Source organism: Cydia fagiglandana, chromosome 6 (genome assembly GCF_963556715.1).
Source record: "Cydia fagiglandana chromosome 6, ilCydFagi1.1, whole genome shotgun sequence".
Taxonomy (NCBI): Eukaryota; Metazoa; Arthropoda; class Insecta; order Lepidoptera; family Tortricidae; genus Cydia; species Cydia fagiglandana.
The window spans coordinates 9,183,586-9,210,903 of record NC_085937.1 but is presented as its reverse complement, the minus strand read 5'-3'; the positions used below and the strand labels follow the sequence as shown (position 1 = coordinate 9,210,903).

Genomic DNA, 27,318 nt, shown 5'->3' with positions numbered 1-27,318 from the left:
AACTTATATTCAGATTTCAATTTAATTGTTGACTGAGGGTCAAGGTTTGCAATATAACGGGAATCAATTCAAGAGCTGGAGAAGTATAACAGCTGTCATTGAGTTGTCAAAACTTATTAGTTTTAATAATGTTTCAGAGATTGCGTGTCAGAATAAGGATGTTGTTCAAGGAACAACGCAGCAGCCACTTGGAGCAATGCGGCAGTCACTTGGAGTGTTGCCTGTTGCCGACCAGGAGTTGCTGGCCGAGCAGTGGAGTGAAGCAGGATGTGCCACCTGCGGTGAATGGGGGAGCAGATATCTGTGCAGCTGGTCAGGCGCGGAGGCCGACGCCATCAGCGAGGGTCCTGGCAGTGGACCAGGAACCGAGTATCAGGTGAATCTGTTACCGTATTATGCTCATGCTGCTCGAGTGATAGCAGCGTTCAGTAGTGTGTCCGAGATTGTCGGACCACTGGTGTTCTCGAAGCGGAGGACCTGGTCAAGGAACGCAGGTGCTTGTTTCTGGTGCCTATGCAGTCATTGTGCACTGGATTGTATGGAGCGCGACTGGTGCGCTTATTGTCAGTTGTTGGCGCATAGCTCATTGCTGTACGACGGGAGCAGAGGTCACGTCACGCCACGCCACGTCAAGTACATCAATAAGTCAAACCAGGGAAAGCGGTCACTCAATTCAAATAGGTAATCATTATCAAGCTCTAGTTCCGGAGGAGGAAACTTAGAGGGCGAGATGAGCGAGGCCTTCTCACAAGTCGAATCAGTAGGTCAGCTGATCGGCTAGTTATATAACGCGACCTGGGGTAGGTACGCGCGCGCAAGGAGCGCTATCAAATGTTTCATTCGTTATATCTATGGGATAGATAGTCAATGGTCAATGTGTGAAGCACACTTGAATAGTCAATTATGTTCAATTTCATAATTATGTATTCATCATTAGCGTAGTAGGCTATCTGTATGAGTTAGCAAGGAAATACCTTGTAGCAATATCAAGCTTGAGGATTTGATTGGATTGTCATAAGACTCAGGATGTGGACATCCATATGGGAAAATATGTGTTCAATTATATTTCACTGTTTCAAGGATACTCACTGACATTCCAGGTGTTGAGAACGACAGCACCTGCTTCGGCCAAGTCTGATGGAAGTCATGCAGACTCGTCCATCATCATCATCAGCGCAGCAGGAGGACTTCAGTCAAGGACAGCAGTCTCCATGCGGCCTGACTCGAGGGAGTCTTGGAAGTTGGAAGGTGGAACCGTCCGTAGGACAGGCGGAGCACCCAGCGGACCACGAAAGAGAAAGGTCGTATACTTTCATTACTAAAGGCTTGCCTAGAGGCAAAGATACGGACAGCTGCCGCTGCTGGCAGACAGACCCAGCTTGGCGAACCCAAAGCACTCGCCATGCTCGAGATTCATTCAAAGGAAGCAGAGCTTGCCTAGAACCCAGTTTGACGCAAAACAGGAAGAGTTCATGTGAGAGATGAACTACTGAAGTGTATGTATGTTGTGGTCAGATTATGTCAGTCATCATCGAATGTCAAGGATGTCAGAAATGGATATTTGCAACGTATGTTGCTGCCGCTAAGTCAAGCAATGGAAGTATATTCGATTGCCGAGGGAGCGACGAATATGTACTCCGTTCTACATTCAATAGCGACGGAATCGTGAGGACACGAACCATTGGATCATATGTTCACGAATACCTACAAGGAAGTTGTAAGGTTTTGGGACATATTGCATTCGCGTCGGAGGACGGCTGCGGAAATGCAATCAGCTGTTAGTACAGCAGGTTCATTGAACTCAGTAGGTCACGACTCAAATAGGATCGTCATGTTTCAAATGGGACCTTGCCCATTTATATTAATATTTCAGCATAATCATTTTGGATTCGTTGATGCGACGTCAGTTTTATCGTGTAGGTAGTCTGCGATTGTATGTCATATTTCAGATTCAATGCTACAGTTCAAACCCGCTAATGGCAGATTTGACCTTCTACTAGTTTAGAGTAGTCGTATCAATATGCTCACTCAGTCAAAGCTTAAAATTGTATTTTTCATGTGTTTAGATACCGGGAAAGTACATCTCAGGCTAGTGTCGCCGCTGAGCTTTGAGGTTGTCACTGTGGTGTTCACACGGTTTGTCATTCGACGAGGGTGCCCACCCTTCGTCGCATCAATTCAGGTACAAGGTTCAATTTAGTTTATTCATTCATTATTCTTCATAATTACTTTCAATGCCAGAATGTCCTTGTAAGGACACTAGAATGTTCGTCACGTTTTCAACTCAACTCACATTCCAAACTATTTTCAACTGATTCTGTAATCAATTATAATTGCTTCAATTATTTCAATGTTCACATAAAGGTGTGTTCATATGACTTATGTTAATTTTCAATGTGTGTTCATGAACTATGAACTGTCACCCCTTCCTAAGCATAGAAGCTATGTTAATTAGAGATTCAAGGGTGCAAGAATGTCTTGTCAAATTAGTCAATTTGGAATCCAGAGCGGTAAGACTAAACCGACTCATTTTCAACTTTTATGTATTAGCTCTAAAGTATAGTAACTTGTAAGGAATAGTTCATAAGTCATTTCTTTGGTTTCATTGCTCATGTTTATTCAATGTTTATGTATGTTTCATTGCTCATGTTAAGTATGTTCTTCATTCAATGGTAGATCAATTTCATTTTTTCAATTAGTTTCATTGATCAATTCAATTGTTTGTAATCATTACTAGGTACTGATTGCTCTATCATGTGTCAACTTGGTCACTTTATATTATGTATTGTGTTTATGTGATCATCATCATTGTATTATCAATAAGTTAGGGTAACTTTTGATAAATGCTCATGTAATCGCTCAACTTTCGGGGCCGCCCCGCAGGAATGTTCACGCCAAATCAACGAGAATCCATGGCTCAATGTAATTAAAAGGTATAAGTAAAGTCAGTCAATTCATTCGTTCATTCATTCGTTGCAATGGACATTCATACACCCCGTTGCATCACTCTCTTCTTTCGATTCCTCGTCGCGAGCGGACGCGTGCCCGGGGCGCGGGTCGGAGCTGACGGGTCAAGTCAGCTCCGCCATTTTGTCCTCAGTATAATTGTCTTACATTATGCCGCGGCGGCCCTTAGTTAACAAGTCAGTAGTTTACGGATTAAAATAAGATGTATCGCTAGAGTTAAGTTCAGTTAATATAATAGTTCAGTAAATTCAGTGCCTTTCAATAACGACGTCACGTGGTCCTAACCCTGAACGGGTTCTATCCTCATCACAGCCGCTAGGGCAGCGACTGTACGTCCCGCAGCTGGCAGGAGAGCTGGAGTCGTCAGCGGAGCGCAGCGACGGCACACTCGACGGCCGGTAGCTGGTCGTCGCAGCCACGTGTCTCCAGGTCAAGAGTATACGGAAGGCTAAGTACTAGATCATAGGAAAGGCAGCTGGGGCAGCTCCTATAGTACATGTGTACTTGCGCGCCAGGGAAGCGCCAGGAACCCATGTTGGTGGCCCATGTTTAGAGTAAGAGAGACGAGAGAGAGAGTAGCTGACGCAGCTGCCCGCCTTTGTCGTCATCATTTATGGTGGCTCATCCGGGGATCTAGGATTGCCCGCCTTTGTGCCAATCATTTTAGGCGGAACCCATGAGGGGACCGGCTTTGTCCGCATCATTTTGGTTGCCCATGAGGGGACCGACCTTTTGTAAGCACCAATTGTATTTCCCACAATCTCGCGCGTTCAGTTCCAAATTGCTCCAAGCAGTCCTTAATTACAACGTGGCAACACCGATTTCATATCAAACATCGGTGTTGTTAGAATGAGAACTCAATTCGCGTTATATTTTATCTATGACTACCATCTGTTATGTTATATACTGATTTGCTCTTGTGATATCGTTAATAACTAGTTTCACTACTTCAAGGGTCACAACTTCTACTACAGCAGACGTATACATAATGTCCAGCATAATTTGCGTAATTAAACAACTGTAACGTTATTAAACACCGCGGCGACCGCGCGATCGAACGATAGTTATTACACAGACAAAAGCAACCGTCTTATCCGTCTTCCCCGTCCGTCCGTCTTGTCCGTTACGTGACGTGTATATGTAACCTAAGTTCCCACTTCTCTTTACTTAATACTACTGGCAGTAATCTACTATGTGGAGTATTTTAATCTACCTGCTTATTCATTAAACCTACTGCTGACATATCCATCCCTACGTGTATCTACTTCATGTCCGGTAGCCCTCCCCAGCCAAGAAAGAATTACGCTATTCTCATTTAATCACAAATCAAAATGTAAAAAAGAACTTTATCTATAACTCGAGAGAACATTTTTTTTTTTCTTAAGCTAAGCTCTAATTAGGCACTTATTTCGAGTCAAGACACCTTTTCTTGCAGTTCGTTCTGATTTATCAAATAGATATTGTGCCAAAAATTACTGCAGTTTTTAATTATCATTTTCTGATGCTGCTGTAAAATAATCTAGTTTAAATAAGTTGGGACAGTCGTGTCAGCCTCTCTATTAGGTCTGAAAGCCGTCTATGAATTTAACCTGAGCTACACTCAAAACTAAGCACTTTATTTTCATCTTGGTTAGTTACAAAACCTGTCAACAATTCTTTTTTACTGCGTTACATTTACTTTCCCGTGTTATACATATATATCAGTCATGCTAACGATTGTAGAAACAGCAAAGCAAGCTGTACTGAGGTACCGATTCATTACAACTTTACAACTATTCTTGAATTGATGTAACTGATCAGATCTTTAAGTGTAATAATCGCCAGCTTCCCGTATTACGGTATTTTCACTGTTGTTTACTTCACAGCTTTGAGAACCATGAGAGACATAGTACTCACTCAGTAGCAAATACTCAATGTGTGGCAATTAATAGAAATTACAGTGGGCGCGGTGTCTGTCTGTATACTCTTTAAAGGCTTTCGCAAAGACTTGATTTCCTTAACTGGAGTAAAATGTCAGGGTTATGAGAGAAATGGGGATAACACGTCGAGTTATCTTTTTAAAGTTGATCAAGGAGTGCAACTGTTCACTAACATCGGTGAATACATAATGAGTCAAGCCTTCCAATGAAGGCTGTGAGGGTGGTGTCTGAGTTGGTAGACTTGGTAGCCAACGTATTAATAACCTCAGTTAAGCAAATGACACGACTATAATTAGATTAAGTGCCAGTGGAAAGTAACTTGCGGTTTTGCTTCTAAAATTGAGCATGTCAGATATGAGTCCTTAACTTCATACTCAGGATCCAGACCAAATTCATACCCTAGGATCAAAAGAAATAAGACGGAGTATGTCGATATTCCTGTTAAAATGAAGAATACTAATGAATTGCACGATCTAGAGGCAAGTTGTTGGTTTACTTGGGATCTTAAATAAGCGACGATGGCGTTTTCGACCAAAGGGTGGTCAGAAGAGTTTAGGTGGCCAAAGGTACGGTGAAACGACTCGCCAGGGTATGCATATGGGAGAACATACAATAAAGATCACACTAATGCGGACGCCTTGTTTTCTCGAACTTTCTGTACATGTCCAAACCTAGACTATTAAAACTGAAACCCACCATAGGACAGATGCATTTGAGATGTGGTACTGGCGAAGAATGCTTGAATGCAGTAGGTGAAATTGCATCAAGTCTCGACGAACTCAACATGAAACCGAGATTATCCACTATCTGTACTCATCGCGCACGTACTTTCTTCTGCTATCGAGGCAGAAGAGGACCCTATAGTCTGGAGAAGCTCATAATCACTGGCCACATGGCAAGGAAGCATAGGGATAGGGATGGACGTATGGCCACACGGTGGGCGAACAGAAAAAATATTAAAGACAAAGCCACATTACAGGCTAGCATATCTAGGTACTGATGGTGAGCACTGGTGAAGAACCACACAGGACAGGTGTCCAACTGTACACTGTGACTCAAGAGGATAGTGCAACGAATAAGACTGATAACTGTCTTGTGACTATTGCCCCTGTAGTAGTTGTACATAAAACAAATACCATGTCCTTAACACTCCGATATTTCACAGCAATATTAAAATTAATGAAGACAGATACCTATCGAACATCATTAATATGACATCTGATTTTAATTGTGATTCTGATTCTTGTGTAGCTGCAGCGTGCATTTTATATCTCAATATTCTGATTAAATCTGATAATCAAGCTAACAGTTGATACCAATAATTACTTGGCTCATGATTAATCTTTTCCTTTTACTATAACATAAAAAGTTTAATACTTAATTGAAGTTACCTATCACCCTTTCCTTCCTTCTTGACAGGTTTAAATCAACACATTTTGTGTTAAAAATAATGTTCATCCGCATCACAATGTCTGCTGTGATAGACGACAGACAACTATATACGTTCCAAAGGTAAGCTTTTGCAGAGTTTTCAATAACAGGCATTATAACTACATAATATTACAATCACCTAATGTTGGTACACACTGTATTATCCATACTATTTTATTAACATCTAAGCAAAAGCTGTGTTGACAGACGAGATAAGATATTTAGAAAATACGCTGTTGAGCCTGGAATAGATATTATAATGATATGGTATAAAAGGCTAATTTCTAGCATAGTGTTGAAAATTTAAAATTATTATTTATTATTAATGTTTCGTCTAGACCGTCTAGTATTATTACAGTTTACCACACAACATCTATCTTGGCCCATTTTTATTGTGAATATGATTTTTAAGGCAAAAGAAACGTGAACAAAATAACTGAAAAGTATGTGAATTGTCAGAAACACTTGCTTGCAAACTTGTCATATTTAGCCACATCAAGCGCTGAGTTTGTTTCGGCTCCCCCCACCACTTGCTTTGCACGCAGCGAATACCTGCTATTCCTTTTCGTTACCTATACATAGGTAATATACTCTGTAACAAATGCTCTTGTGTCTTTGTCATTATACCATCATTTAATTTCATAACTACTTGCACTGAGTGGGATAATGACTACTATCATTGTTAAAAATACTTTATCACATTTATTTAAATAACCGAATACTTGAGAATTTCTCTTATTCAGAAACCTATCCACCATGGTCTTACTACTGTCTCTGTAATTATTATGAATATGTAGGGTCGTATACTTTAGTAGGTATTTAGTATCTCGATTGGGTAGGCGATATCAATTAATATGTGTTGCTTGATTCCAATTCATTTAACAAAATCAAATTAGTTATGCATGGCTATTCATTAAATTATCTACCACTCCCTTATCTATTTCTGTTCAAGTAAAAGTAAAGTATGTACTCAGAAGTATCTAAATCAGTTAGCAGATAATATAGAAACTAGTAGGCCATTCAATCAGTATGCCTTTCATTGGGAGTCTTTTCAATAATAATTTATTGTAGCATTTTTAACCCTTTAGGTTTGGGTCATTGTCTCATCGTATGTACATATATACACAATTCAGAAGTTTCGTTAATCTTTATCTAATCACTAATCTATGGACTTTCCACACTAAGAATCAATGGTTCAGTAATAATAGGAAGTCATTATATCTTAGGGTATTGCTCAAGTGCAAACGTATTGGTGGTGGCTTATACTAAACCGTTTTGCCTTTGTCATTTACCGTTATCCAAGTAGATATTTACTGACTCTCTGATAACAATCTATATAGGAATGTTAATTGGGAATAAATTGAGATACTATACTTTGTTACATCAACAGACAAGTCTTTGGAACCTTAATGTAACGCTGATATACGCAATCCATAAGTAAAGTAAGTGAATATTGTTTAAATTAATTCGGCAGTTTTTTATTCGTTTACAATCATTTTACCCGTTTATTCTTTCAGAACAGAAATATCATGCATGCCAATTGAGTATGTTACTATTGTTTAATCTAGCGAGTGGCATTTTTGGCACTTTCCTGGTACCATTGGAATGGCTGAGTGATTCTGATTGAGTTCCAATGATGTTCCTGGTCCTTTGAGTTTGAGTAGTATGTACGTTGTACGAGTACATATGACATCAAATTGTAATCTGATATGAATTGCCTCCTGTATTTCATGCAGGCACATTACAACTAAATTATACCGACTTCTAAGAAACCAATCCGTCCGTTACAATTCCTTACGATTGTAACAACAAACAACGACGAGGCAAGAAATTCCAAATTAACATCTTATGATATGAGTGGATCTAGTCCTTCAAACTAGGTGAGTGTAAAATTCGAGTTTTTAAATAAACTCAATGATTCTGATTAAAGCCCAGTGAAAATATGGATTCGCAAAACATACCATTATAATAGCCTGGTTTGCTTGTCTGGAAGATATCAATCTTTTAGCGATAAGACCGCCCGTTCTGCACAATAGTATAAGTGATGTGTTAAGTTCCTTTACAAATGTAAAGAATATTGTGTTGTTGTAAAAATATTGATCATATAAGTATAAGGCTAATACGTTAAACATGATACATTCGTTTCATGAAAAGATACGCAGTATAAATTGTTGTCAATTCACCACGCTTGCGCTCACAACTAGTTTAATCATGGCTGAGCTGATAATTTGTGATGAACGGGTATTCTGCAAGCAATGCATGTTCTAGAAAAGCATGCAATCCAGTAAGAATTAACTTGGCGTGACATCATGATCACAAAATATTGTTTATCACAAATTTAACTAGATACCGATGTAGGTAATAGAAAATACACAAGATCGGAGGTCAGACCTAAACTGGTTTGTAAGCAACAGCAGTTGGTAAGCCCAACCATATCAACTACCCGCATTAAAATAAACTTTCAATTTGGTTCTAAAACTATTCGGCCACACAGAACAATGAATGTGAGATTATGATTCTTATTATTTTAATATTAAGATCTTAACTCCTGCAACGTTACAAACAAAATTGCAAAGGCATAGATGCCAAAAAAATCGAGTATAATTATTTTAACAGATCTAATCATTTATGCGATTTCATTTATGTCTTACATTGAATTGTTTGAACATTACATTGAACATTGAAATATGATTTTTTTTTTATATATATATTTTTCTTTTTATAAATGTAAATATAAAATGTTTGTTTAGTTATAAGTACATCCTCTGTTTTATAAGCTGTGTAAGCATATTATACCATGCTATGTACTATTCTGATCGCCTGCCGAGCGCGGGCAAGTTAACGGCGCACCCGAGCTAGCTCAGTAACCATGATCTCCAACACACATAGTCGCTACGCATTCCGCGATCTGTAGTACTGGTTAGCCTGAGACCTCGCGCCTGCGCTCGCGCATGGGAACTAATATAAAGTGTACTTACTTGTGTAAGTCGCTGCGGGCAAAATAAATAAAAAATGTATACCTACCTACGTATATATTATTTTTGTGTCAATTTTGCAAGAACTCAATAAATTTGCACTTAATATCATGTAACATATAAAAATGTACTTGGCAAGATAATTAATTCTTAATATAAGTAAGTATGTTAACTCATGTAAGTGAATTGTAATATTCTTATGAGTATTAAAATTTCTTTAAACCTAATTAAATTACTAATAAGGTCATAATCGTCACTTAAGAACCCAATTTAAAAACAGATGTACTAATAATAATGCAGATGTAGTAATGTTAAATTGTTGGTCAACTGCATAATTTGAATCTTCTAGCTCAGGTGATAAAGTCGTTGTTTGAGAGGATCCATGCTGGTTCACAAATCGACCAGCAAACTTTAATTCAAAATGTATTTATATCGACCGGGATGTGAACCGTGATTACCTTTCCCTTAACCGTGAATCATTTAAGACTGGTATTTCATCCAAAATGTCGTAAATTTTTATTAGTGCATGATTTTATCAAAGATTGGTCAGGTAACTCAATCTAAACAAGTAAAGCAACTTGTCAACTACATCATCAAACATAATTAATATCAAAACGAAACCATGTTCTTGTGAACATAATCATAACAGACACCTAAATATAGATTACGATTAAACCTCCTGTTCAACTTAAACTTGTTAGGCATGAGCGGGTATGGTAACGGTACCAATCATATATTATGATATTTAAGAGAACAATGAGATTATTCACAACTTTGAGAAAAAATCAAGTTATTTTTATTAAATATTGGCTTCTTCACCTTTTCTTTGATACATGACATATATGTATATCAGTTTCTACATATATTGGATCATTACTGATACGTGTAAAGTTTCTACTGCTTAGGGCGTTAAAACTTGAGTTGAATGTCCATTTCGTCCCCCACGTTTTTAGACATGTTCAATGAGAAATGTACGTAATGGTTGGTTTCAAAGTAATGAAATCTGAGACTTAAGCAGTTCCATGGCTCTTGTTGAAGGTAGTGTTACTAAGTTAGTGTTTAAAAACTGATTATAAACACCTCTCTGACACAATTTATAGTAAACATACCAATATTGTACTATCTTTTCTGATGTGACAATTTTTGCCACTCTCTCATTCGTATAACATAGAAATGTTGGAATACTGAGCGTTGCGACGGTTTCAAGACACGTAGGTTAAAAACAAACTTTGCTGCCCTGGTGACACAAACATTTTTATCACATCAACCAGTGACAAATACTGGCTGTAAGACGTTAAATATATAACTTAATGCTTTCAAATATTTTTATCATTAAAAACCATCACTTGGAATTTCATTCTACTGCTGAACATGAGGAATCAACTCCAAAGTTCCACTCTATAGGACTGATTAATTAACACACTGCTTTCAAAGATTAAAGCGAGCTTTTTAGTATTTTGTATTACAAGAAGAATTTTTGAAACTATATTATTGCATTTAAATAATATACCAAGGAAATTTTTGTGTTTAGATACCTATTTAAAAAAACTATATATATGTATATATTTACTGACATTTGCAATCTCTTGTATATCAAAGAGCAAGAATGTGCAATAAAATGTAGGCACTTAATTGTATATGTGCTCCGGTGAAACACAAACATATTCGCCAGCTTAACGCCTTTTTGCAAAAATAGGATTACATAAATATGGGCTTCATTTCACGCCTGAAAAAAAAACATTAAAGTGACCTGAACAAACAACAACAAAAAAATTTAACTCTTAAGTTGTACGTGCATAATTACATAAATTAACTTTTCATATGTTACTTTTGATGATGATTATGCATGTGCATATAAGATCCCAGCATCTCCACCATGTCGTCAAGCTCACCATAGTTGTTAACCTATCGAATGAGATGATGCCTTTACTGAGATTGGTCAACGATATGTAATCATACGACATACCTATATGAGGCCTGGACGTTAGTGAGATGACGATTCACTCATTGCTGGTGTCCTACTTTATTACCTACATATAAAATTAGTTTCACCTGATTATCCACCTGGTTTCCTGAACTTCGTAGTCGCCTCCAAACCTCCCCTTATAGCGACCCCATTCCTCACACTAGTTTACCGTAAGTTCATATTAGCCATCAACCATTCCCTCGGATCACTGTTCACTCTGATTACTGATATACGTTGTTCACAATTTGCAAGAGACACATCATTAATCTAATAACACCATAAGAAACTCGTTGAATTGATCCAAACGCAAAATTCTCTTCCTCCGTAGATTTGTTCGCACATAACCTCGTCTTATGCCTGTCGTTCGGCGTCTACCCTCTTGTGTCCCCAAAAAATCACAATAACCTAGAAGCGGTTATTTTAACTTAAACGTGACTGCGAGCGCCATCTACCCCATGACGCTGGCAACTATTAGCCGGTTCGCGATATGTTCGCGACAATCTGTAGATGTAAGTACATAACGTATAAATCGTTACAGGTAATAGTAATAGTACTTATATTATAACAGTGTATTTACGAAATATCATTTGATTAACAGTCGTTTTCGGTGAAAGAAAACATCGTGAGGAAACCAGACTTATACCAATGAGGCTTAGTTTTCCTCAGGGATGGAATGTCAGATGGCAGATGCTTTGGTAATAATCTAATAACTAGTGCCTGGGCTATTTCTTGGGCCATTTTACTACCAAATAGTTAGTTCTGCTACTGTACTAATTTTGTACTCTACTGATAAATAAATAAAAAACTATGTATGTCGGGATTTCGAGGGTCGCCGGACGGTGATTGTTTTCACTTTTCCTATATTTCTAAGCATAATTAATGGTATCATGAAATAAAACATTAAATGTTTCAATACGATATTAACAACTTTCGCGTTTCCAACACATTTGACTCACATTTTATAGACGGGTTATGTTTAGCCTCGACCACGACCTGGGAAACCTGTGTTCGGTAAATAAATGTACTAAAATAATTCGCGATAGCGTCTATAAATCTGAGTTAAAATGCTTTTATAGTGGTATCGTTAGTAGACGTACCTGCTCAATACAACATTAATGATTCCGGTGGAATATTGATATTTCCTGCAAGTTAAAAATGTATATTATTTTTACCATTTCGCAGGTAACGGTGACCCCGGAGGCGAGGGCCAGATGCTTCCTGCCCAGGTCCCACACTGGCACGGCGACGAGAGTGCTCTGGAGCCCCGCCAGCCCCGCGATGGCTATCGTCTTCCATAGCCGGCGAAGACCTTGAAATCAATGGTAAGTGTTTTGTAACTTTTTTATATTATTTAAAATGATAACCTAGCCCAGATTTTAACCACTGACGTGTAATTTTTGCATACAACTTCCTAGAAATTGACTCCCTAGTCGAAGCCCTATAAGTGCTAGTTAGTATTCAATAAATGTAATAATATTTAAAAGACGCAAGCTGAAAATAAAGATACATATAATAAGTATTAGAAAAGGAAATGTAAAGCGTACCTTTTCCTTCGCACCAAAAAGGATAACCCATTAAAACTTTTTCTGAAGTAGACATGCTTATAGAGGATAAATGTATATTATTTTTACCATTAAAGCCATTTACCATTTACCTCTAAAGTAAATTTAAATTTCATCTAACTGAAAGATTGTATATTTTCATCAATACAGCATTTTATTTTATGCGAGTGACGTCTATTTTCCATACTTTGAAACACAATTTCTAACGTAAAATCACCGCGGAACGTGTCTAACTTTTAAAACATTTTGACACATTCGAGATTTAAGACGACCCGTCTTCATGGACTTCATATTTTTAGATGCATTTCTTGCGGTTTTAATAGAAAAACCAACTGTAGCAACGAAACTGAAGTAAGTAATTAAAATTGTAACTAAACGACTAACTGAAATTCAATAACGTTTGCAATCTTTAATGAAATAACGTAGGATTATAGGTACCTAAAATTAGGTTTATTTTCGCAACTACGAGTAAATAAGTTATTTATTAAGCATTCTAGGAGGCTTGTTATAAATTGTTAGAGCCTGTGTATTATTGTCATATTCGCACGCCTATTACCTACAATAGCACCCCATTCGTGTTTTTATTGTGTAATCCGAACACAAAAGGGCGTCGCGCGAGATTAATTCAAGGCAGTGTGTCTGTGAAGCGGCAAATTGGAAGCTTTGCCGGCTAGGCTCGAGTGGACAATGAGCTAAGCCGGGCGCCGCTCGATCAATGTTCCCGTCTTACGGGCAGGTGCCTTAGGTGGGCAAATGGCTAACTGACCGTGGCACCCAGCTTGCAATCCTCATTCGCCAGGTTTTTTGTTCTTTAGGGTGAGCGTCCACTTGAAATTGGACTGGCGTCCACACCTGAACAATTTAACCCTTAACATGGCAAGACATCAAATAATGTATCCACCTATCACGTGGAATGTTTTTGGGGATAGTAATGAGTAAAAAAGTACTATATTTAAGAAAAAAAAATTAAAAGCATTCTGAAAGTAGGGTTTTCAGGACGTCCGTTAAAACGGACATTGCCACGAACCTTATATATTGATTGCTCCCAAGGTTGTCCTAAAAAACGGACAATGCCGTTATACAGTTTAAAAATATAAAAACTTTTAAAGAATTACAGGGCAAGAACATTTAAAATTATTTCAATAACACTAGTGAATGTTTGAAAAAAATGTTTAATTCGATTACTAAGAAGAAAAAACCTATGGGAAACATAATAATACCATATTTACTTCTAGTGTTGATGTGTAAAACGACCCAAGTACAGGTATATTAAACAAAAAATATACATTTTAAAGCTACGTATACATGGAAAATAGGCTCATAAAGCTAGTTACACTTTACAATTATTGTAAGTAATATTACTTTACTTAAATGACCATAACGTTTATCACTATGGTCTCACAGTTGTATGTCTTGCTTGTTTTCTTATTACCCGAACTATCTGGAACCTAAGCTGGTGGTAGAGTGTAGCTGTAGTTCCAGTAAAAGTTTAGATATTTTTCAGTCTCAATGGCCTCTGGCAACATTTTGGGAATATATGGTTCCTCCTTGGCGAGAGCCAGAGTCTTATCTATGTCATGCTCCCAGACCGCAGGCTTTAGTTGGCGGTGCTTGACTTGCTTCGTCTGCCCGACATATGAAAGACTAGATTCGAAATTAGCTATTTACTCTCCTTAATTTCGTAGAGATTACATTTTACAGGCCTCAGGAACTGTAGCATCTTCATCATCGACTTGAAATAGGTTTTAACCGTAGGACATTTCAAGACGTGTCAATAATTTGAATACTAAAGCGAGTTATGCGTTTAATGGCGAGGAATTAAGTTTTGTAGATGGAGTACTAGAGGACAGGTCGTGTTTAGGTCATCAGGTCGATTATTATGAACAACTTTTTTTCCCACAAGGACCACGTTAGACTTCGAAATTATATTTAAATACAGACAGTGCTATTCACAATGAAGCGCACCAAACTTTAATAGCATGACAATAGGAATAAAAGCACGCGTGTTCATAAATGAACATATATTTGTCCATTATATTTGACATCCTCTTAGAAAGTGACCTGGCTGAAAAAGAGTCAGAATGGGACAAGGCAGATGTACAATCTGCCTCTAGTAAAATTTCGTCATTGTCGTCTTTTTTGCTATCTCACTCTTCTGAGTCAGATGGTGGAACCACCTGAAATTAAAATATAAAAAAATGTACACATATACTTATGTATAACGTAACTCCAACGCAACAATAGCCTATAAAACGACGATAAATGAAAAAAAAGTACATTCCCTATGTATGGCAATGTCCGTTTTCTGTCACAATCTTGTCTCCGCACAAGCCGGCACTGTCCGTTTTTTAGGACGTGCTAAATGGTACTTTGTTACCAGTACTATCGACAATGTCACAAAAATGGGACAAGATATATTTCGCAATTTTTGACACAGAATTAATCTATGATTTAATGAGCTTCATATGAAATAACAATATCTAACTCATCTAGTAATAATATCAACAGGAAGAAAACACTTTGGCTATTTACTTTATATTCTATGGCGTCAGGAACATACTCTGTCGCAAATTCAGCGAATTTCAAATTTCAACTGCCGCCTGCGCATAAACCGAATTTTGTCTGATATTGTCTTAAACTAGGAAAAAAAGTACAATTCTCGCACTTTCTTTAACGTACTTTCTTTTCTAGCCTGCACTTAGTGTTTAAACTTGGCGCCACATTTAGTACCTGTACTAAAAAAGTGACACAAACGCTTTAAGGGTTAACGGATTTCCGTTATCTTGTGTCGTGAGAGGATGCTTTCCAATTGGTGTGCACGATTCTACGCGAACCGATTCGCTACTTGGTTTACCTTTACTTTAGGGTGTTGTTATAGTTTTTAGACAAAGTAATTATTATTAGCCAAAAATAATGGTACTTAATTACGAGTAATTGTCTAACTGTCCGATCGTATAGTTTGCGAGAAGTTAAGTGGCAAAATAAACTGAAAGCTGAGTATAATAAAGAAAATGGAAATTATTTATAGACATGGAGACCAATTCCAGTAAATGCAGCAACGTAAAGTTTTGCTTTAACTTTGCAACCGGTGTCCCGAAGAATAAATGAAAGTCTACTTTTGGGACCGACTGGAAGCACTCGTATTTCTTCTTATCAATTAATAATTAAACCATTAAATTGAATATTATATCTCTTCTAAATTGAATTTATTTCATGCTTAACTTAAAATTAGTTAAAATAGTGTAATTCCATCAATCAAATAAATCTTACAAGTTTTAAAATTAAGGATCCATAGTTAGTAAATACAATTCTAGTTATAAACTATTTTAAGTAAAATTACCGATGCTAAAATGTCCACTCCACACCATGCCAGGTATAGTACTTAGTGTTACATAAAAATAACTGTCTTTATGATTATCATCCTATTTTGAATGTATTAATCATGCAGCCTTAAAATTTATAATTTTTGTTCATTAAATTTGTATGTGGGTAGTGTTGCAGGCAGGATGTGTTTTAAATTCATTACAGTACATATGGTCCTACTTTCCTGCACTAGTGCGGGAAAGAGCACTTTTCGTGCGTATGTCAAAAGTTTAAAGGGCCTTAAGTCGCAAACCTCGTAACTCCATTTCAAGGAAATTAGTAATTGCCCCCCATTCACACTCCTACATTGTAGTCCGCCTCATAGTCCGCCTCACTATGTAGGATTCTGTATGGGGGTCGCGGACTACGTGCCGATATGTACTGTAAAACGTTGTACGAGACACGTGCGAATATGTAATTCGCAACTTGTGTCGATTTAAAATACTCCCTTCGGTCGTGTTTTAATTTATCGCAACTCGTTTCGAATAATAACTATTATGTTTCGCTATATCTGTATATATAGACCGAAGACAATCTATTAAAATCAATATAATTAATTATTATGTTTCGCTATATCTGTATATATAGACCGAAGACAATCTATTAAAATCAATATAATTAATCGGAATTCCTGATATTTAAATTTGCAAGGGATGGAGCATTTATTCAGATGCTAAGTAAGGTGACCCTGTACAAACTGAAGTGTCCAATCCCGGGCACTGGAGTTTCTGGTCACTTTTCCATTCATATATAACATTATTCTAGTTTATAATTTATGTAGTGGTATTTCTAACTAAAATAACTCATATAATTTTTTTTATTTGATTTGTTTCCTAGTTCCTGTATAGTTTCCAGTTTGCATGTAGGTAGCTCAGTAATTAAATGGCGCACGTACATAACCGTCCAAGTGAGTAATTGGAGGGGAGGGGCTGGTTGCAACAAAAGGGCCTCTACACTCTACGCCGACTGGTTGTAGCTAGTGCAGTTGAAAACATGAGGCCGATTCTTAAAAATAATTACGGGTTTGTCCTTGTTTTGAGACGACCTTGACTGGACTTTCATTGCATTTCGCGTATATCAATCAGTACGAGCGACTGCCGAATTCGCATCAAAACAATATAGAAACTGTAACACATTCTTTAAGGCGGAATCGGCCTCCATGTCCCACGAGTTGCAATATGAAGCCTACACTTTAAAAAAAATTGCGACTTTGTAATTATTTAAATAAGAGTAAGGAAACTTATCACTATTATAAGAATAAACTATGACATGTGTAAAAGGACAGTCACTAACGAGCTAAATGTTTTATTTACTAAGGGCCACTGGCGCCACCCAGGGTTAGTTACTAACTCGGTGTTAACCGGTTAAACCCGGAGTTAACAGTACAATTTAGCCTAATTTTACGGTTAAACCCACGTGTTTTAGTCACTCGTGTGACCACTACCCACTCATGCACTGTTAGTGATTGAAAATAGACACATCAGGTTTCTTTGTCTCTTCAAGCATATACTCGTACCTAACTATTTAAGGGATATTTTATTTCAAGATTTGCTTTCTAAGAACGATCAAAATTATATTGCTGAGTAGACGGTTTGTATTTATCTTCGTATTGAAGTTATTAATTACCTGTTCGTGAAACTTTCGCAATTGTTTTGATATTTTATAAGAGTATGAAACCCTGGCTAGGCACGGAGCGAAATTGATTACTTACTCGTCTCTTACCCTGGTTTCATCAACTTTGTTTCTCTCTACTGATTGAAAAAGTTATTGAGTATACATTAATCTACATTGTTTGATGTAAATTTTGACGCCAATTAACTCATGAATATAAACTACCAAAATCAGTGGGCGTTCGTGCAAGAGTACTTAAAATAAATTTAGACCTATTTTGAATTGAAAAGATTTCTTCAATGATCTACCGTCTGGGGTTCTTCACGTCTGGAGTGTAGATATACATGTTTATATTTAAATAATCGGCAACTCGTTAATTTTACTTTTTACCTTATTTTATTGGTTAAAAATATTGATGTATAAAACGTACACCTTTCTAGTTTTGATATGGGATAAAATAAAGTTTTATTACCTACCAGTTTGGTTTTTGAATAATCTTGCTCCGGTGACATAGAGCAGTAGTCCCGGGTAGAAGGAGAGAGCGATAGCAAACTCGAAGAACCAGAGTTTCGCGCCGCGACCGATGTCACCAAAACCATATTTTACTGTGCTTGTACCTATATTTATCCTGCAAAATTAAGTATGATAATAAGTAAAGGTCTACCACGCGCACAGAATGGAATTTACTACAGCCAGGACAAAAACTCCGTGAGATAAATACCCACTGAACTTAGTTGTTATCTTTTTACTCCATTAATTGCTTCTCTTCATAACTCATTCATTATCTGATAATGTTTGTTGTTGAACCGAATATTTATTATTATATTTGAGATCAATATGTGGATATCAAGAATATATACGAATTATGTGTTTGAAAAGGTTATGGATAAATTTTCAGCACATTAGTACAGCCAGACTTCGGTTAGTGCTTCAACCTGGCCCCAAGTTCACCACGGTAACAGGTGCGACAATTGTAAAACATCACTGTTGCTGACGTCACAGGCATCCATGGGCTACGGTTATCGCTTACCATCGGAAAAAATAGATATTTCTCTGGCTAAGTTTATGACTATTGTCACAAGAAACACGACAATTGTCACGAAATTATGACATATAATTCATTTCCTGTCAAGATTCACCAACAATTCTACAAATATGTCCACTTGAAAAAATAATTCTTGTTTCACAACATAATAATTATTATTATTGTAATTACAATTATTGTAATACACACAATTGTAGCAAAATGCTTGTCATGTTTGTAAGTATTTCTATAGAAAATATTTTATAAAATTGTAATATGTCACCTGTCGCTTGACAATTGTCACTGACAATTGTAGCCGTGGTGAAATTGGGGCCAGGGTGTTCACAGTGCCTTGTTCAATGAGCTCATTTTCATCGATGACTCGACGCAAACTTACTTGCCACGTTCCACGAGATCGTAGATAACTGTGTCGAATAACAGCACTACAAGTATCACAACAAAAATGTGATATATAGCTCTTATGTGAAGGGAAGTCTTTATAAGAAACGTTAGGGGAGATTCTCTGGACTTAAACTCCGGATCCTGTATCTTTTCGTTCCGATGTTCGATAATTCCATTTGGTTTAGATTCTCGCGAACGATGTCGTATGTTATTTTCTTCTGCCATTGTTTACAGGTACATCTGAAAACGCAAATGTTTGGTTAATATTGTATCAAAATAAGGTAACTTTAAATGCCCAGGTAGAGAAAAACGACAAAACATAAATAAAACAGAGAAAATGTATATAAAATTTGACAATAACGAACCTGGATATTCTTTTAAGACTATTTGGAAGATTTATTTTGAGACCCAATCAATAATTTACCCTTATATTAAAATAAGTTTTTCAGTTTGACTGTACTTAGTTTATTAGAACTTCAACTGAAATAATATTGTTTTTTTGAGTGCTTGTGTACCCGATGTCCTAATTAAACTACATAACTCAATCGTAGATAATAGCGTTAGAACTACATAGAACCATTTACTAGTCCGATAAGTCGGCGTAACCTTTCACATCCGATAAACATGTCCGGAATAGGCATAATTACTATATTCGTCACTACCATCTGATTATTTATGTAAAACGATTGAAAAACTATAAAAACTGCTTTTAATTGAACTAGATAACGAATTTAAACCAATTAGTCACACAAATCTGCCTTATTAAATTTTTTTTATCATTAAACTTTAACTACATATAAGTACTAATGACTGATAGAGATAAGTACTAGATAAAAATGTATGAATCATTTATATTTACATATGTATATTTTCAGCTCGGACTTTTTAGTTTTTTATTCTAAGTAAGACGAAATGATGAAACAAACGAGAATCGTAAAACCGCTATCTAACGAATTACCTGCACTTAACAACATAAAAATGCAATAAATGTACAGCTCTCCCTGATTTAGTACTTTTTTTCGTGACGGGACTTGAAAATCCATTGCACGGAATTTTCCCCGTTTAATGGCGATTTTAGATCGTTTATGGTATTTAACTATAGGTGTAAGTAGTTTTGAAATTCAATTACCTTTTACATAAGGTGAGACTGAGATGGTGTAACAGAACTTAATTTATTTTGCTTGAGGCAAAACGAACACTAGGTATGATATTTCCACAAAGTGTTCTGTCCCGGTGTTCGTCTTAGCCCATCTCACGTTTATACCTATCAAAAAATGAAACTTAAAAAATTACCATTATTAAATTAAGATATTTACTTACATTTTAATCGCACTATAGAAAGTAACGTTCACTTATTTTCGTATTTAAACCATCAACCGTGCAGCGTCAAGCTTTCGATTTAAGTTACTGCACTACAGTACGAGTAATCACTTCTGCACAGAATTGCACCCGCGTGTGACCCACGTCTCAGTGTTTACTACACAACTTAATCATTAATAGGTAGGTACAATGTCAGCACAAAAATCTTTTTATCACTATTTACGCGAAATGAACGAAAAGTCAGTGACAATCAATCGGCTTGATAATTCTTATCACAGTTTTACCGATTGATTATTTTTTTCGTTATTATGCAATAACAGAAATTGAATAAGCAACAAAACAAATTATTTTAATAAAAAATTTGGTTGTTTTAACCAGTTATGCATAAACAAGTGAATTATTCAAATTAGGCGTGTTAATATAATACAAAAAATAATAAAGACAAAATAATTGAATGAATAAATGTTTTTGTCCCGTCATACGGGATGGTTTTTTTTTATTTCGCTAAAGGTGATATGTCGCAACTTCGAAATATTTTTGCCCGATGTTTCATTTACCAAATTTTCATTTCAAAAATCGTAAAATTTTTAAAATTTTCGAATAAACATCTTGTAAAAGCCTTTGACTGCAACGCAGGTTTTCAGTTGGATCCTAAAAATATACTCACTCACTATTAGATACACAAACCTCATTTGATACACAAACTCGAAGAGTACAGAGTGAATCGAACCAGTTAAATACTCTGATAACTACTACCACCGAACCGCTTCCGCTTATGGCCGAGACCGCGCCGTGCGAAGTCGATGCTAGTTCAATGCACACACTGTCTTATCGCGATATGGCAGCGAACCGGTCTAAACGGCAGCGTCGGAGTCAAGCGAAGCCCGACTGTGTGCGCCCCGACAATACGGTTGTTAACAGTGTGGCCGCTCCCTGTATTTGCCCGGTTGTGGACTCGCAAGTTAATGTAATGATGACATCGCAAGTTATCCCGCATGACGACAAAAATAACTTTAAAGAAGTAACGTATAAGAAACGTAAAACTAAGCTAGTAAACATGCGAGGTTCAATGGTAACAAATAGCCGTATCCAGGTTGCCGAATCACACTGCCATATTTATGTCTCCCGAGCTAAGAAGACTGTAACGGTGGAAGACATTCAGGAACACATACGCGACAGTGGACAAGACTTCGTTAAAGTTGAACTTTTAAAAGCCTACCGAGAGACTACTTTCAATTCATTTAAAGTTACTGTAAGCAGTGGACAATTGGGTACTATGATGGAAACCGGCTTTTGGCCCGCTGGGCTAGTCTACCGCCGTTACCGTGAGAAATACGTACGCAACGATATCAACCAACCACGTAATGAATAGTACACCCAAATGCCCTATTGTGATGGTCACGTTCAATTGCAAGTCTCTAAAAAGATCAGTAGAACAAGTCAGGAAGCTATGTTTAAAGGCGGATATTGTGGCCCTTCAAGAGACGTGGCTACTTCCACATGACCTTGGCTTTGTGAATGAGATAAATGATGATTTTGCATGTCACGCCAAATCATCAGTGGACACGTCGGAAGAGATACTAAGGGGTCGCCCGTACGGAGGCTTAGCGTTACTTTGGAGAAAATCTAAGTTCGCGAACGTATCTGTCGTGGAGTGCGTTGGAGATAGGGTGGCAGGAGTACAAATTAGTTTGGACGGCTGTCACATTCTTGTCTTCAGTGTATATTTACCGGTCGATAAGGCAGAAAATCTAACTGATTTTACTGACTGTCTCGCTAGCGTGGCGGCCACAATAACCGACAGTGATGCAGAAGCGGCTTATGTACTGGGCGACTACAACGCGCACCCCGGTGCCAGGTTTGGGTTAGAGCTCCAGGCTTTTTGTGCTGATCACTTGCTGGTATGCGCGGATATGGAACTGCTAGCAGAGGACACGTACACTTTTGTGAGTGATGCTCACCTCTCCAGGCGCTGGCTGGATCACTGTGTCACAACACGGGCAGCGCGGGACACAATTACAGCAGTGCATGTGGACTACGGTGTTTACTGGTCCGACCACCTTCCGGTGTCGGTAGTGTGTGAGATGAGTGTGATGACCAATAAGAAGGAAGTAGACAGTAGACTTAATTTGCTCAATGGAGTCCGATGGGGCACAAGAGACTTAAATCATATTAATATGTACGCTAAGCACTGTGATACTAGGTTAAGACTAATTAAGTTTAACAGTCACGGTAACAATTGTGATGATTGTCAGCAAGTTTTATGCATGAAACACCGGTACCTAACTGATATTTTTTATGACAAGATTGTATATTCGCTGCAAAAAGCAGCTGCATCAAGTTCAAATGCCTGTCGCGTTGCACGGAAACCAGCTAAAAAGGTCGTGGGCTGGAACTACCACGTGAGAGAAAGTCACGAGAGGGCCAAGCAGTGCTTCAGTTGTTGGGACACTAGTGGCAGACCGTCTAGTGGGGAAACTTTTGATCAAATGATCCATAGTCGAAAAGTTTTTAAAAACAAACTGAAGTGGTGCCAGAACAACGAGGACACTATACGAATGAACATACTAGCCACCCATCGTGCTGACAAGAACTTTGTCAAGTTCTGGAAGGATACAAAAAAACTTAATCCTAAAACTAGTGTTCCAGTCAGTATCGAAGGCGTACATGATGCAAAGGATATTGCCGAGTTGTTCTCACATCACTTCAGTGTCAAGCCACTCCCTGCCAGTGCTGCGTCTCACTTGCACGTCGAACCTCTGACGCAGTGTCCACGCTCAGAGACCGCAGAACGCAGTAACATCACGGCTGATGATGTAGCCAAGGTCGTCAGACAAATGAAGCGAGGCAAGTCTCCGGGTTTTGATGAGCTGAGTGTGGAGCATGTACTTTACGCTGGCGACAGAGTGTTTGGTTTATTAGCTGCTTTGTATAATCAATGTCTTGACTTTGGGTACCTACCCGAGAAACTTGTAAAGACCGTGGTAGTTCCTGTGCCAAAAAATAGAACGGGTGATCTTTCAAGTATCAAAAATTACAGACCGATTTCCTTAGGTACAATTCTAGGTAAAACACTTGAAAGGTTAATACACCCAGAATTGCAACGCAATATGTGTGTAGATGATGCCCAGTTTGGTTTTCGTCCCGGCCTCTCAACAGATTCTGCGATTTTCAGTCTTAAAAGCACGGTTAACTACTATGTGGCGCGGGAAACCTCAGTACATGCCTGTTTTCTTGATCTTAGTAGAGCTTTTGACCTAGTTAACTTGAAGTTGCTATGGGAGAAACTTGCTAAATCTAAAGTGCCTCCAAAAATCGTGAATCTGTTGAGGTACTGGTACGAGAACCAATCAAACTGTGTAAGGTGGGGCGACACAACCTCTAATGAATATATATTAGAGTGTGGAGTACGCCAAGGAGGCCTGACTTCGCCGGACCTCTTCAGCCTATACGTGAACGACCTGATTGTTGAGCTGAGAGGAACCAGAGTGGGCTGTCATATAGGCACTACATGTACAAATAATTTTAGCTATGCCGATGACATGGTGCTTCTCAGCCCATCAATCAGGGGCCTAAGAAGACTTCTGACGGTGTGTGAGCAATATGCTCATAGCCATGGTCTGAAGTATAACGTTCTAAAGACTAAAATGATGGTATTTAAGTCAGGGAGAGGTCCGACGAATGTCCCGCCAGTGTATTTGGATGGAGCACAAGTGGAAAGAGTGAAAGGGTTCCGGTACCTCGGACATTTGCTCACGGAGGGTCTGCTTGATGATGAAGACATCGAGCGGGAGCGCAGGGCTTTGGCCGTGCGGTGCAACATGCTTGCGCGTAGATTCGTACGTTGTAGTGATGAAGTGAAGGTGACATTGTTTAGGGCATATTGTTTATGCTTCTATACATGTCAGCTCTGGAGCAGATTCACAAGACGTGCGATTAATAAAATTAGAGTGCAGTATAATGACGCATACCGCAATCTAATGAAGCTACCAAGATACTGCAGCGCGTCGACCATGTTTGCCGAGGCCGAAGTCCCTGACTTTTTTGCTATCATTCGCTCCCGCGTCGCTTCCTTTTGGAGTCGCCTAAGATCATCTGACAACAGTATTCTCCGTGAGCTGTCCGGGTATCTGGACAATCCTATATATAAATACTGGATATCCGTGCATCGTGAGAGGAACAGGAAGTGACGATCCTGACCGTGACTGCCTAATTATTATTAATTTTAGGTATTTTTTTTTGCGTGTATTTTACATTTTTATGCTTTGTATTTTTGTATTTTTACACTGTACTTAATTGTTTAAAATGGGTGTTTACCTGTCAATAAAGAACTATTATTATTATATATTATTATTATTTGTATGTCTTTTCCATATCTCGGGACCATGGGGTCCCGGACCTTTGGGAGGCGTACGTGGGGCCGAAGCCAACAGCGCAGAGGCCCTTTAAGACACTTTAATCTAAAAGCAAGGGATACACGTGGCGGATACCATCCCCGAACGCACAATGTGATACATCAAGAGATGGTCCCCGCCAGGTGCAAAGACTATTGCAGTGCAGCACTTTTGTGCTGCGATGGGAACTAAGGTCATGGGCTATAGATTTGAAAGTTGGATGGACTGGATAATGGGCTATGGGAGAGACTAGCGGACACCTGCCGTGACAATCAGTCTCAAAATTGTATAAGACAGGTGGTGACTCGCCAACTCATTGAGTGGGCCCCGCAATGGCCGCACGCACAGTGCGACAACAGGGCAACACTTTGGAGCGGCTGTGAAGTTGTCGAGAGGTGAGTCTGCGGTAGCCAGATCCCGGTAATCCGTTCAAGGGCCGCCGGCGTTATGACATTTTACACTTCCAACCTGGAGCATAGGTCCCGCTCTTGCGACTCCACTCTGGCCGGCCAATCAAGGCAAGCACAGAGGCGAGGGCCAGATGACAGGGCCCTCTGGAATAGGGGTCCGCGGTGTCGCCACTCACCGTCAGCTCGCCACAAGCTGCCCCCGCGGGGTTATTATTATTATTATTAGAAAGGGAGTAGATACTAGATAGGTACTAGATAAAAATGTACAAAATGTATATCCAAATGCAAATCGTGCAAACATCTACCGTAAATAAATGTATAGAAGCGGTATTTCTGGCATTCATAAATATTAAGCGATCGCTATGTTGGTGCTACTTATAATTAGTAAAAGATTCTAGCTGTAAAGGAGGAGAAAACAGAGATTTCCATTATTCACGCTTAAAAGGAAATGCATTGTGGAACGGGATCGTCCTAGCCGCCTTTTGTCATGTTTATCGGAGTGGATCATTAAATATTAAATAGGTCCCAAACATCAAAAGGATATTCTTTATTATTATTATACTGTGTATAATTTGCTGAGTGCTATAATAGTACATTACTACAGAGGCCGGGACGAAAGGGGTTGCCGGCCGAAGACATATAGACGGCCGAGCGAAGCGAGGCCATATAGGTCTGAGGTGGGCAACCCCATTTCCCGCCGAGGTATGTATAGTGCTTTTCTCAAACATGCAATGAAATAAATTAAATAAAAAACCACGAAGCCCAAGTTTTATTCATAGAAAAAACTAAAAGTAAACGATACCCAAAATATAACTAACACTTATCACGCGTATGTTTTACACGAGTCGTGTATTTTTACTACCCGTATATTTTCATGTATCTTTGATTTTTTCGCCTTGTATCCGTCTGACTGTCGTTTTCGTCACATAAGTTTACATAGTCTTTCATGTTGATATCATGTTTCGCATACATCGTTGCTTTATGCATGGAGTAAATAAGTATAATTTCCACAGTGTTGACGATTTTGTAGTTACTTTCATTTCTTTAAAATATGCCACAAAACTGTTTATAATAAACTGTAAGCCATTTTTCTTAGTCTCTCAAATAATAATATTGCTTATACCATATACTTACACACTTCGTCTTTGACTTGGCGGCAGAGGCAGCAAGTTATTTAAAATCAATTCTGCTTACGCTGCCAATTCCAACGATTACAATTAATATTAATTTCATTTTTTTTTGTCGGAACTCATATTAAAGTAAAATAATTTGGCCAAGCCCGAGATAGCTCGAGGCATTTAGTGTTCCGTACGGCTACCATCAGTTTGGCATTGACATAAACGCTACATGCGAAAGAGATATATAGAAAGTAAATTACGTTCACGATATCGTACCGCTCGCATCGTTACATATTACAGAGGTTGTTCGCCTGTTTTTAGGATACCGTATTCAACTACCCTATAGGAACCCTTTTAGTTTCGCAACCCTTGTAGTTTTTATTACATATTTAATCTATAATTAATTCTGGGACTGTTTGTGGTGGCTGAAAAAACTTTCAACAACATATGTAAATATGGAATTCGGAATATTACTAAAAAAAATACTATGGTTGACGTGAAACGTGGTGTAGACAGTTAATGCGAAGGCCGAAGGCCCGAAGCGTCCAGGATGTCAGTGCTTAAACACAGAACAATAGTACAAGTGTCTAAGTGCGAAGGCCGAGCTTTACCAAAATGTCAGTGCTTTAGCACAGAGCAATAGCACAAGCATCTAAATGCGAAGGCCAAAGGCCGAGCTCCGCGTAGGGCCGAAGGCCCGAAGCGTCAGGGTGTCAGTGCTTTAACACAGAACAATAGTACAAGTGTCTAAATGCGAAAGCCGAAGGCCGAGCTCCGCGTAGGGCCGAAGGCCCGAAGCGTCCAGGATGTTGGTACTTAAACACAGAACAATAGTATAAGATAAGTGACTAAGTGC

At 38.3% G+C, this 27,318-nt stretch overlaps 1 protein-coding gene across 1 annotated transcript in view; it reads right to left on the bottom strand.

The window, feature by feature from the left end:
* Positions 1–20,671, bottom strand: part of LOC134665116 (sterol O-acyltransferase 1) — a 60,282-nt gene extending 39,611 nt beyond the window's left edge. The window contains exons 1-4 of the mRNA XM_063521944.1: positions 20,541–20,671; positions 19,216–19,460; positions 18,271–18,422; positions 12,431–12,567 (exon numbers count right to left, since the gene is read on the bottom strand). Of these exons, the coding sequence (XP_063378014.1) occupies positions 12,431–12,567; positions 18,271–18,422; positions 19,216–19,445 (519 nt within the window). The 5' untranslated portion in view covers positions 19,446–19,460; positions 20,541–20,671. The remainder of the gene's footprint in view (positions 1–12,430; positions 12,568–18,270; positions 18,423–19,215; positions 19,461–20,540) is intronic.
* Between the last annotated feature and the right edge of the window lie 6,647 nt (positions 20,672–27,318).